This window comes from Suricata suricatta, chromosome 10 (assembly GCF_006229205.1).
Source record: "Suricata suricatta isolate VVHF042 chromosome 10, meerkat_22Aug2017_6uvM2_HiC, whole genome shotgun sequence".
In the NCBI taxonomy this organism is placed as follows: domain Eukaryota; kingdom Metazoa; phylum Chordata; class Mammalia; order Carnivora; family Herpestidae; genus Suricata; species Suricata suricatta.
The window spans coordinates 79,368,956-79,382,385 of record NC_043709.1 but is presented as its reverse complement, the minus strand read 5'-3'; the positions used below and the strand labels follow the sequence as shown (position 1 = coordinate 79,382,385).

Here is a 13,430-nt window from a genome sequence, read left to right as displayed (position 1 = left end):
CAGTGCTATGAACATTGGGGTACATGTGGACACTGAATATTTAAAGATTCGGGGTGCCTGGGTGGCTCAGTCGGTTAAGCGTCCCACCTTGGCTTAGGTCATGATCTCGCAGTCTGTGAGTTCAAGCCCCGCGTCGGGCTCTGTGCTGACAGCTCAGAGCCTGGAGCCTGCTTCGGATTCTGTTTCCCTCTCTCTCTGCTCCTCCCCCACTTGTGCTCTGTCTCTCATACAAAAATAAAATAAGCATTAAAAAAATAAGATAAAAAATAAAAATTTAATTTCCAGATTAAGTAATTTTATACCTATGACACTTCTGTCATGTCTTCACTGCTATGGTAAAATACAGTCGGTAAAAAAAATTTAATAAGAATAATAATGAGACTTTTTAGGATTTTTCTTCAAAATAGGTATTTATTTAAAAAAATTATACAAATTGGTTTTATGACTCACAAATTATGAAAATTTTTTAAGTAATTTGTCTCAATCCTCCAAAAAAAAAGTATGCTGTCTTTACAGTCTTCAGTGGCAGTACAGTTGGATGGTACAGAAAGTAACTCACAAATATTCCATATAACTTTGTCAGAATGTATAAAGATATGGCAGAAGCCAGAACCCCTACAGTAATGGGGGGAAAAATGCAAGTGTTACTGAAGTTACATCAACAGTTAGGGTTACATAATAGTAAACACCTGTGTGTAATTTTGCAAAGCAAAAATGATTAGTTTTGTACGTTTTCACTTTCTGTATGTTGAGTTTTATATGTTTCAGCCTTTCCAAAACACTTAAATGCAAAAGCTGAAATTTTCCAGTTATCTGAAACTCTAAAAATCTATCATTAACTTTAAAAAAACTCTTAAAAGCAGCACCGTTTAAATAGTGGCTAACTCACAAATGTGTATGCAGCCACCACAGCCACCCTCACAACTACTCAGCTATGTCGGGGTCCCCAGCTTCGAATCCGAGGCAGAACCAGATGCAGAGGAAAGGCGTGAGGAGCAGGGATGCAGCCCAGGGCATCCAGGTGCTGGGGGGGACGGGGGGGGTGGCGGTCAAAACAGAAGGGACTTTCCTTACAGAATCCAGGGTACTAACTAAAAGCAGCTCCTTTAAATTCCTTAATCCTTTTTGACTCCCTCCTCCTCATCACTAAAATACAGATGGTACAAAGTCTTCATACAAAAGAGAAAATTTTTGAAATTGTATTTTTACATCAATGCTAATAACAACCAATTTAGCGGAAAGAACCACAAAATGCAAATGTTAAAAGGTTTCCTTAGAAGGTAGGAGCCAATCAATTGGTTTCCTAAAAAAGAACAATTCAAATGCACTTTAGAGATCAGATGTCAATACTATTTTAAAAGGCCTTTAAAGAAAAAAACCCGAGGCCTTTATATGCGTATCAAAGTTTTACCTATATAAATTGACCTATTTTCAAATAACTGACATAATTTAGTATTTAAATTAGCATCGTAAGCAATAAAAGGCAAAAACAAAGTGCCTACTGAACTTATACACTTTATGATTGATGTGGTAAGTATTTTACCACAATTAAAAATAAAAAGAAGGGTACCTTTTGATAATGTATCAATAAGGACACCATGAAATTGTGCAACGCACAGATACGCACGCCAGTGTTCTTATCAGACTTGACCGGACACGGCCGAAGCGGCTGGGCGGACGCACCGGAGGGGAGGCGTCTGGGCTCTACTTCGAGATCACACTGACCGAGCCCCTTTGGCACCTACAGAAGCAGGGGTGTCCTCTCTCCGGCTGGCTGTTCCTTCTGGAAGAGCTCTTTGATCCGGGCCAAGCGGCCATAGAGCCTCTCTCTCAATGGAGGGATGTGGTAGCTGGGGTCCAGAACGTTCGTTACTCTGCGCTCCCTCTCTCGCTTCCATAACTTGTACGGGTGGGGAGGAAAAAATGGTCGCCCTCTTTCTCTTCGAATCTGTAAGGTAATTCCACTTACAGCAAGCATCCCCCATACTGCCAGGATAATAAAGTCTAAAAAAAACAGCAGAAAAGCAGTTTGAACTCTTGTCTTTTAAAACCTAACATAGCTCTTAACATTTAACTTGTCACAGTTTAAATAGTTTAAATCTGTGTCATTTTTTTTTAGTACAATTAAAACTTTCTGGTGAGTTTGGCCACACATGTGTATTTCTTCCCTTACAAACCAAGGAATAAAAAAGGAAGCTACAGCCTTACATTTTATAATAGGAATTTTCTGTGAAGGGCATTTGAAAGTCCAGACAGGCTGTAAAGGAATCAGTGGTTTGGATCCTGGAATCTCCAGTATTTTCTGACCAATGCCCACAGGCACAGTTGTTCACTGTGTTTTTCTGAAGGTGAGGTGAGAAGACAGTCATCTAGAAACGCCTCACAAACATACATCGTGGAGCAGGAGATGCCACCTTGCCGTTTTCCCCCCCACTCAGCATGGGGCCCGACCACACTCAGAGTGGATACAGAAATGCATGGAGAGATTCAACAAACTGTAACTGAGCTTCCGGTACAAAGCTTGGCAAAATACTGTCTTGTATGTAAAATTTCCAAGACAACATGGATTTCGAGGTCTTTAACCAGCAACCTCTTATCCAATGAGGGCAGGCTCCGGAGAGCAGGGGGAAAGATACGGCGGTCGTGATTGTGCTTAAATATCTTGCAACGCTAAGATATGCTTTTCCATCCTCCATATTTCTGAAACCAATATACCTTACACTCACAGTGAACGTTTAATTTAGTCAATTTTTTTTCTTCAAAAAGTTAATGGAAAACCTTTAATGATAGAATCTTACAACTGCGGAAATGCTAACACGGATGGAAAATCACTTTTTCACTTTCAATTAGCAAATTACATGCTTCTTTAAAGGAGGGAAACAAAGGAATAACTTTAAAAATCAGGCTGTCATTCCCATCCCTCATCCCATCCCCATCTGTAAGGTGCCAAACAGCTTTGTTCTCAGAATTTGTCTCCCAAGGGGGAATGTGACCAGGTAACCCAAGTAATCCTGGTTGAGAATTTCTTAACACAGTTCACTCAGTAGGTTTTTAGAAGTATGAACTTCCACTAGTTTACAATTTTAAATTATTTCCTCCTGTGATCATAAGTTATCATTAACAGAAGGCTCTAGTAAGCATTTATAGGGTGTGGCTTTCCTCCTTCTGTCCCATTAACCTTCTTTCAATCGAGTCACCAAGTGCCCTTGTGGGCACAGAAAGGGCAATATTCTTATTTGACTATCACTCCGGTTCTTGGATTTAGTCTTACCATTAGTCTGAAAAGGCACATTTGTGAAAGCTCTGTGGAAATCCATGTTGAGTGCTCTCTTGAGTACATTCAAAGTGATGTGGGAAAGGCTTGTGTACAAGTAACTGTCAAAGGCCAAGACCACCGAGTAGGAGCCAACGAGTCCACAAGTCATTATGTTCAGCTGTGGAAGAGTGGAAGAGTTTAGGTGTGGCCACTGGTAGAACAAGAAATCGTTTCTAAGCCTCATTACCGGCCTCCATCACAGGGAATCCTTTCTCCCTCAGGGCACATGACACGGGATCCAGTCTCCGAGCTGAATATAGGCTGCCTGGCACATTAAACTGAAAACCAACTTCGAAACCCACAGTGAGTTCTCAAAACGAAACCTTATAGAAAATGTCTTCCCTGTGAACGAACCTCAGCAACAAAGACTAATTAGACAAAAAATGCTTCTTTGGAGGGACCGCTGAAACTAAGCAGCCATCAGGCTGTGAATTACAGGGAGCCCAACCTTTCTGCTCCCACCATCCAAAGCATATGGACGGTGGTGACCTGCCTGCTCCACTTGATGGAAAACACTCTATGATCATTATATTCAGGACTTCTCCTGCTTTCACAGTAACGAGCCTATTTAAAATGAATCATCTCATGATTATCCTCCAGCTCTCCCCACTATATAAAACATGCAAAATGATGCAATACGTGAACTAAAGGCCCAGGACAATATAATGAATGAATCTCATTGATGAAACACTCACTATTCTTAAGCAGCCCATGAAAACTACTGGAATGAGGACAGCTATGCAGGAGAAGGTCACCCAGAACACACCATCATCATGAAAAATCTTTAGGTTTCCTGAAAAAGCCAGAAGAATTCAGGAGTTAACCACAGGTTTACCAAGTTCCACTTCATTTTCTCAATATGTGAACACAGACATATTTCGAAGGTTTATTGGAACAACCGAGGAATAGGCTAGCAATTAGAAATGAATTCTGACTTTTTTGATTTAACAGCCAATACAATCCCCTTTGAAGGATGTGTCATAGAAGGTCATCTTAGAAGGTCAAGGGGTGGGATCAAGCAGGTAAATGCTCTGCAGTTATTCCAAGGGAAACGTGGAAGAGGCTGGACTAGTCTAAACTCTTCCATTCACTAGCTGTGATGCTGGGCCTCACTGTCCTCACCCATAAAACAAGAAGACTGAACTATTTTGTGTCCAAGCTCCAAATCACTGTCTCTTGCTCTAGGTTTCTATCATTCTCTGATTTTGTACTGCAAAAAGTAAAAAGTGCAAGTAAATGGAATTCAGAGAAAACTATATGAAATCCCACCCAAAATGAGCAGCAAAATCCTTTTACTAGATTTTTACCATCAATGCATTTCCTGCCCATCCACTGCAGACTAGAAGATGTGACTCCTCGTGTATCGGGAGCTCACCACTTACTGCACGCCTACTGAGCCCTGCTCCGAAATGCAGCACGCCGGGGTAACCCAGGAAGACGACATTAGAACCCCTGTTTATAAAGTTAAGGTGAGATGGCAAGAATATAAGCCAGACAGTTAGTTAATATGGATACTGACACCACCACTCGGCCCAACTGGAAGTGGCCCTACATCTTAAAACCCAATAATCCCAGAAGAAGGGGAGTCCCAGAGGAAGAAGATCTGACCTTGGGACCTCACATTCGGAGAAAGTGAACTGCAACACGCTGCAGCGAAGTGGGTTTGTGAATCATATTCTGTAGCTTAATTATATTAACCTTCACAAAATACACGGGTAGCTTAAAAAAAAGTCAAGGAATCCAGAGATTAAAAATAGCTGTGCCGCAAGCATGTGAAGATGGACACTTTCAGAGGATAAGCTTTGGTGGCTACCTAAGAAGGGAAAACAGTAGTAATTTAATTAGATCTGAGAAGTTAGCCAACAGTTAAAAATTTTTAATGCTTAAAAAGAGGAGTGCGCATCCAACAGAAGAGAGTGATCCTAAATGTCCTTCAGCAATGAGGTAGTTCATAAACAAACACATTAACTATTAAAAATTCTAACCAATCATCCCTCCAACCATTAACAGAACAAGGGAAGAGAGCTTATTAAGTAGTTGATTTAGTTCTTTTAGAAAAGGGCCCTAAATCTGCATTTTCAACATACCTCCCTGTGAAACTGTCCTTTAGCCAAATCTAAACACTGCTACTCAGCATCAGACCATCTAGATGAAAAGCTACCTGCATGGGGGCCTGGGTTAATGAACTCACAGGTTTGCTAAAATCAGAACAAAGGGACCTGGATGGTCCATAAACACACAAGTTGTCAATGCTTTCTGGTCTCGGGGGAAAAAAATCTTCAGAGAGCCAACTGCATTCTGTCATATCACACATTCCTAAGAGATGACAGCCTCTTATATCTAACATTTCCATCAACTTTAATCTGAGATTGCTAAATATAAGAACTAAACCAACTTTAATCTGAAGTTGAGATACGTAAGAACTAAACATTATCACAAGAAGGAAACAGCCTAAAAGAGTACCTTAGAATATAAAAACTCCTTTTTTTCCCCTGCATTTTTGACCACAATCAGGAAATGTAAGTTGTTATGCAACCACAACGAAAGGACAATAGAATGTGCCACTCGGGCATGTGGATTATTTTGAGTTGAAGGCACAGAAAGACCCAGCAGAGTCAGGAAAAACTTCTATTGCTTCCTTAACTGCCCAGAAGAATTTAAATAGGGATCCTGGCCCAGGGAGAGAGCAATTACCAGAGAGAACTATTTTCTCTGAAATACTTAACTTCCTGGCAGGGTAAACATCTGATTACCAACTGCCTGCTCTTCTTATCTTCTCATGAATCACACCCCGGAGCCCCCACCATCTGAAACCCACACGCCTACTCGGTGCCTTAGCCCCTGACGACACAGAAGTCTCAAACTGCCTGTCTTTCGGTCTCCTATTTTTCTGAGGCTCTTGTACATAACAAAATTAAATTTGTTTTTCTCTTATTAACCTATCTTATGTCAATTTAATTATTTTACCAGCCAAAGAATCTTAGAAGGATAAAAGGGAAATTTTTCCTCCCCTACAAAAGTAAGTTAACTTACAAAAGCTAACTATATTCTAAAAATTGATAGAAACTGAATTACTTAAAAAACCAATTCCCAGAGGGGCGCCTGGGTGGCTCAGTCGGTTAAACATCCAACTTCAGCTCAGGTCACTATCTCATCGTTCTTGAGTTCAAGCCCCGCATCTGGCTCTGTGCTGACAGCACAGAGCCTGGAGCCTGCTTCAGATTCTGTGTCTCCCTCTCTCTGCCTCTCCCCTATTCACATTTGTCTCTATCTCAAAAATAAAACATTAAAAAAAAATTCCAGAACTCTATATGTTAAGGCCCCAAGTCCCTGATGAAGCAGTAGTGGGACCTAGAAAGCCCAAATCAAGGTCTTTCAAACAAAAAACTCAACATACAAAACATTACCCATCTCCTACCCAGAAGAGCGAAGAACATCACTGAGGAGATGAGGAAGCCCAGCACCAATCCGACACACAGCATACAGAGCAGGAGGATTCCAAATCGCCACCAAGCAGCGACCAAGAAAATCCCACCAATGCTTCCAGCGACGGCGGTCAGAATCAGACGAACTGCACGGAAGGAGATGAACTGTTTGAGCAGAGGCGGCTTTCCCTACCACATGCTTTGGACACACAACACCAGCCTTAGCCTTTCTGTAGGCCAGACACTGAGGGGGTGCCATGACACCTGCATGGGGGGCCCTGGGCAGGGAGGGCTGGGCTGAGCCATGGACTCCAGCAGGTCAGCTATACCTCCCAGGACAAGTGACAGGTGTAGCTTGGCACAATCTATACACAGCGGCTACGGAAGAACGGGTGACAAGCACTCTGCTAAATGGGACAAGGAAGGATGGGTTTTATGTGTTTTAAGGGAAAGAAAATCTTAATATTTTGATGGTTATAAATCTTGAATCTTCAATATGTTAGGTAGCTGGAACACAGGCTTATAATCAACATGCTCTTCATTTCCCTAAGTACCAAGGAGTTCACCAAGGAGGTTAAAAACCCAGAGGAGAAGGTCTAAATGAGTAGTCTAGAAAAGCTGTCTCCAGGATAGGTGGTCCATTATTTACACATGTTAATAGGATAGCACACACAATACTGATCAAACTACAGAAAGAAAGGGAGAATGTGAACACAACACTTTCCCAAAGAAACTGTATTATTTTCACTTACCGTCATACTTAATAAGTGTCAGTCTTGTAATCAGTATGTAGAAGAAGAATCCCATGAAGATAAAACCTATGAAAAACAATTCTAGTAGCAAACCACCAGAAAAAGAATAAAAAACAAAAAAACAAGCGATGATTAGGTATTCTTTTTTATAGTGCAATTTAAATTTCTAACCTACAAATAGATGCTAAAGCTCCCAGAACTTATACATATTAGGACATTTAGAGGAAATAAATAATTACTAGAAAGACAAGAAAAATTTATAACTCATATTAAATGAATGCAATATTAAAGTACTAACTATTGGATACACTCTTGCACCGAGGTCAGTTTTCAACTGGTAAATTGTTAACTGTTAATTTCACAGCTCACTCTAACACCCTCATACTTTCTACTGAAAACAGGAAGAGTATACTTTTGTCATTGTATCTGATCTGAATCAGATCACACTAAATTTGTTACATGAGCAAAAAGAAAAAGAAAAAATAACAAAATACTCTAAAGCAAAACGTGACATTTATACCTTCATATAGTAATTGAGAAGGAAACGCATATTTCAAATTTTTTTAATCTTTTTTTAATTTATTTTTGAGAGACACAGAGAGACAGCGCGAGCAGGGGAGGGTCAGAGAGAGGGAGACACAGAATCTGAAACAGGCTCAAGGCTCTGAGCTAGCTGTCAGCACAGAACCCGACGTGGGGCTCAAACCCGTGAACTGTGAGATCGTGACCTGAGCCGAAGCTGGACGCTCAACCGACTGAGCCACCCAGGTGCCCCATGAAATGCATATTTCAATTCGTAGTTTATAAAGCAAGTTTAAGAGTTTGAGATCAAGATTATTTTCACTCTTCCCTGGATGCTCCACTATACTCCTTGTTAATGAATTAAATTAGTATTTTTTTTAGTAATTAGAAGCATTGTTACATAAAAGGCAGCCCAAAAATTCTAATCAATTCAGTGAGCATAATTTATACAGTCATCCCCCCTTTTCCATGGGTTCTCATTTCATGGCTTCAGTTACCCCGTGGTCCAGAAGCAGATGATCCTCCTTCTGAGGTTCATCATAGGGTCAACAGCAGCCTAACACCGTGTCCCCTATCTACCTACATCATAAATCTCGCCCATTTCATCCTTTATGCATTTTATCATCTCACATCAGCACAAGAAGGTGAGTGCAGGACAATAAGATATTTTGAGAGAGGGAAATCACATTGACATATTGACATTTTATTACAACATATTGCCATATTGCATTATTATTAATTTCTTACTGTGCCTAATTTATAAATTAACCTTTATCAAATGTATGTATTACAGGAAGAAACATAATATATATAGGGTTCAAGTACTGTCTGTAGTTTCAGGCATCCACTAGGAGTCTTGGAAAGTATGCCCCACAGATAGAGGAAGGGGGAAACTATGGTATTTCACTCCCTGAATGGTTTTCACCAGAGACTGTACAGTTCCTGTTCGCAGTCTCAACCTCCCAGGACTAAGTAGACATTTCAATCTACATATAATATACTACAGACCTGCAGCTTGATTTATAGGGAGTACTGTCAATCACCAATAAGAAAATCCACATACTCTTATAGAGATGTCCTGATTTCCAGCCTCAGTTATTTTTAGTTGGCTCTCTGACCCAGCTAGCAAGTGAAGAAGTTTGCTGCACAAATCCAGCCTTGTTGCCCTCTAAATAAGAGGAAGTTATACTCCATCATTAAGAGAAAAAATTAAAAAGCACAGCAACTAAGTAAAATTTTTACTGAAAGAACCCCAGTCACAAATCTATGAAGACAGTTGGAGACAAGCAGTTACTTAATCTCTTTAGAGGTCATAAATCTCCAGCAGAATTTAAGCAAAAAAGACCATAGTGCCTGTAAAAAGCAACTGTATCAAAATACCTGTTTTCCAGAATCGGTGTCCAAAGAAACAAATGAAGAGACCAAGCAGGGCAAATAGGGTGAAGAACACTTTGGTTGACACTCTTCCTAAAAGTAACAAAAATTTAGTGAATAATAGATCCAGTTTGATACTGGTATTTAATTACTAGAACAAAGCTTCACAAAAAAAGCAAAGTGAACGGACAATAATTTCTTTCACACATATATATTATAAACTTACTTTAAAAATACCCGTGCCAGCCCTACCAATTATTTTATGTGTGCAGTGAAGATCAATGCCATTGTTATAACCCGAAGAGGAAGCAGACAATATATGCTTCCTGACGAGGTATGCAGCTCTAGTTGTGACATACTCTTGGGCTCGTGCGCACACATGCACACACACACACACAAAACAAATAGTTGTTTCTTCACAAACTGCAAGAAGAAAAGAGGGCAACAGGAGGGTAAACTAGGGATAAAAAGAGATTTAAGAGACAGATCAAGGGGCGCCTGTGTGGTTCAGTCAGTTAAACATCCTACTTTGGCTCAGTCATGATCTTGCAGTCTGTAAGCTCAAGCCCCGCGTCGGGCTCTGTGCTGACAGCTCGGAGCCTGGAGCCTGCTTCAGATTCCGTGTCTCCCTCTCTCTCCGCCCCTCCCTGCTCTCTGTCTCGCTCTCAAAAATAAACATTAAAAAAAAATTTTTTTAAAGACACATCAACTAAATATGATACATAGGCCTCATCTGAAACCTGATTCAAATTTTAAAAACCTGCAAAAGAATTGGGACGACTGGGAAAATGCAAGTATTGGCTGTTAGTTTGATGCTATTAAAAAATTATCTTCAATATTTTTCACTGAAACTTGTGTTGGTGATATTGTGGTTATTATATTTTTTTAAAACAGTGCTTATCTTTAAGGCAGAAAGACAGACACACACACACACACACACACACACACACACACACACACACACACACACCAAAGAAATTCTGTGAGGAAAATGAAGGCCAGGAATTTGCTATTAGAAGAAAATCCAGTAATAAACGAGGGCCAGGGACGCCTATCTGGCTCAGTTGGTAGAACATGCGATTCTTAATCTCAGAGTTGTGAGTTCAGGTTCCACAACAGGTGTGTAGAGATTACTTTAAAAAAATCTTTGGGGCACCTGGGTAGCTCAGTCGGTTGAGCATCTGACCAGCTCAGGTCATGATCAAGTGGTTCGAGACGTCAAGGCCCACATCGAGCTCCATGTTGTCAGCCTGTCAGCACACAGCCCACTTAGGCTCCTCTGTCCCCCCTCTCTCTGCCCCTCCCTCACTTCCACTCTCTCAAAAAAATAAAAACATTAGAAAGTAATAAAAAAAATTAAAATAAAAAATAAAATCTTAAAAAAAATAATAAAGGAGAGCTGGGAGACAGAGACCCAGGTGGGCAATATAGTTGAAACAAATTAACAGCCATGAAGCAAAATTGTTAAGGCTGAAAAACTTGTATATAAAAGGTTCTTTGCAGCTCATCATAACAAAAACCTTTAACCAAAACTCACATTAAGATAAAAGACCATGTATTACACCATACATCACACATGAACAAATTATTGCCCATCTTTATTACACACACTGCTTTTGAAAAAATTGTAGCATTCTAACTAACAATAAAACCCAATATGCTTCATGATGCCCAAGAATCCCAATCTCATGGTCCGTAATAGGCACCAACTTAAATATAAATAACATGAACTGAAAGATACAGCTTACTAAACAGAGAAATGCACTCATTAAATTCACCATCATGACTCCTTTTGAGATAAACATGAGAAAAAAACTCCTGTACTAAGAATAAAAACACCTGTACAATTTCATGTGAAAACTGTTATAAACCTTCCATAGATCAAAACACGAGTGCTTAGATGCAAATACCATGAAGACCTGCATCTAAGTAAGAAACACAAGCCAGAATGTGCAGGGTATGATACATACCCACACAGCAGTGTTTCTGAGAACAAAGTGCCCCAAAGAAAGAAGAAATGATAAACTAAAACGCCACGTTGTGCTTACTTCAGACCTGTGGTTGAATGCTGTTCTATGATTTAATCTTTATACCACAAATGTGGAGATTGCTGGGATAATTCTTTTTCAAATAAAAACGTAGTGGCAGTTTCCAGTAAGTACAATCATTAAGGTTAGAAAGATCTTCTAACCCAATAAAACCTGACACCCACAGTTAGATATTCCTCCATGATACTAGACAGCAGCAGAAACTAAACAGAACCCCTATCACACAGTACCAGGAAAGGAAAGAAAAAAAAACATCCAGGTAAAATCAGAGAGCAGAAGGTTTCATAAGAAGTAGACCCTAGAGACAATAGGAGAGGCGAAACAGGCACTTTAGGGGGTAGTGGAGACAAAGGGGTGAATGGGTGGGGAGAATGGAAGACAGACTAAGATTAGCAGGTCTTCAATCACCACAGTATTACTCTAGGTTATGACACCCAGACCAAGGTCTTAATCAAAAGGCAATGTGGGGGCACTCAGGTGTCTCAGACGGTTGAGCATCTGACTTGGGCTCAAGTCATGATCTCCTGGTTTGCAAGTTGGAGCCCTACATTGGGCTCTCTGCCATCAGTAAAGAGCCTGCTTCGGTTTCTAGGTCTCCTTCTCTCTCTGCCCCTCCTCCACTTGCACTCTCAAAAATAAATGAAAATTTAAAAAAAAAAAAAAAAAGGCAATGTAGATACCTCCACCCTATCCAAGCTCAGGAAGGACATCCTTATATACATTGAGCTTGAAAACGGACCAACAACTGGAAGAACGTTACTAGGAGTCAACCCTACATCGGAGGAATAGGATCAGAACTCTCCTTCTTAGGCTAACCCGTAGAGACTGAGACACAGGGGAAAGGGGCTCTGTGATCAGGAGGGCCTCTGGTATGGAAGGCTCAAGGGAAGGGGTGTAGAGGAACCCAGATGAGATTAAGTTTATCAGTGAAAATACAGAACTCACACCTGCCTGGCCCACCCACACTGTATCTCTCGAGGACCCTGAGCACAGTGGTGGAAGAATGGGTGGGAAGGGATACCACTCCAGGCACAGACTGGAAGCCCTGATCCCCACACAGTGGATACACTTCATTCTTTACAGCAAAACTCTTTGATAGTGCTATCTGGACTCCTCTCCAACATCCTCCCTCCTATTAATTCTTGAACATACTCCAGTAAGGCTTACCATGGCCTACACTGAAACAGTGCTGACCAACAGCCTCCATGTTGCTAAGTCCAGCAGTCATTTTTCAGTTCCTAATTTCCTGACCTCCAAACACCAGAGTGCCCAGCGTCCTTAGACTCCATCCTTCTCTACATTCTTACTCCACAGGTAATGCCATTTAGTCCATGGCCTTAAACGCCATCTATTTAATCTGATGACTTCCAAGGTAGTCTCCAGCCCGAACCACTCCCCTGAATTCCAGCGTATCCATAACCGACTGTCAGTGCGACATGTCCACCTGAATGCTTCCTAAGGTCCTCAAGCTGACTGTGTCCATCCTCCTAACCCCGCTCCTACAGTCTTTCCAGCCTCAGTGAATGGCAGTCGTTCGGGCTAAAATGGTAGTCATCCTTTTCACCTCTCTCCAACCATCTCATCCAAGCCACCAGCAACTACTACTAACCCACTATTTCAAAATGCATGCAGCCACTCACTGGTCAAATCTGGGATGATATGAACATGAAAATAATGAGTGATGGATTATAACCCAGGAAATTCAGAACCCATGGGTTCATGTATATAAATAAATACATAAACGGGAGAAGAAGAAGCTTTTCCTTACAATAGAATGCCAACTAATAACTGAAAAGATGATGAAATTAGAAAATTGCCACTTGGGGCAACGAGAAAGAATGAAATCTGGCCACTTGTAGGAAAGTGGATGGACCTCAAGGGTGTCATGCTAAGCGAAGTAAATCAGGCAGAGAAGGACAGATACCATATGTTTGCACTCATAGGTCTAACAGGAGAAACCTAACAGAGGACCAGGGGGAGGGAAAGAGGGAAA

The 13,430-nt window shown here is 40.8% G+C and overlaps 1 protein-coding gene across 2 annotated transcripts in view; it reads right to left on the bottom strand.

Moving 5' to 3' along the window:
• Positions 1 to 1,185: 1,185 nt before the first annotated feature.
• TM7SF3 (transmembrane 7 superfamily member 3) overlaps positions 1,186 to 13,430 on the bottom strand; it is a 34,638-nt gene continuing 22,393 nt past the window's right edge. For both annotated transcript variants that reach the window (XM_029953945.1, XM_029953946.1), the window contains 6 exons: positions 9,396 to 9,482; positions 7,494 to 7,574; positions 6,735 to 6,887; positions 4,012 to 4,109; positions 3,272 to 3,434; positions 1,186 to 2,004 (listed from right to left, as the gene is read on the bottom strand). In XM_029953945.1, the coding sequence (XP_029809805.1) occupies positions 1,742 to 2,004; positions 3,272 to 3,434; positions 4,012 to 4,109; positions 6,735 to 6,887; positions 7,494 to 7,574; positions 9,396 to 9,482 (845 nt within the window). In that variant the 3' untranslated portion in view covers positions 1,186 to 1,741. The remainder of the gene's footprint in view (positions 2,005 to 3,271; positions 3,435 to 4,011; positions 4,110 to 6,734; positions 6,888 to 7,493; positions 7,575 to 9,395; positions 9,483 to 13,430) is intronic.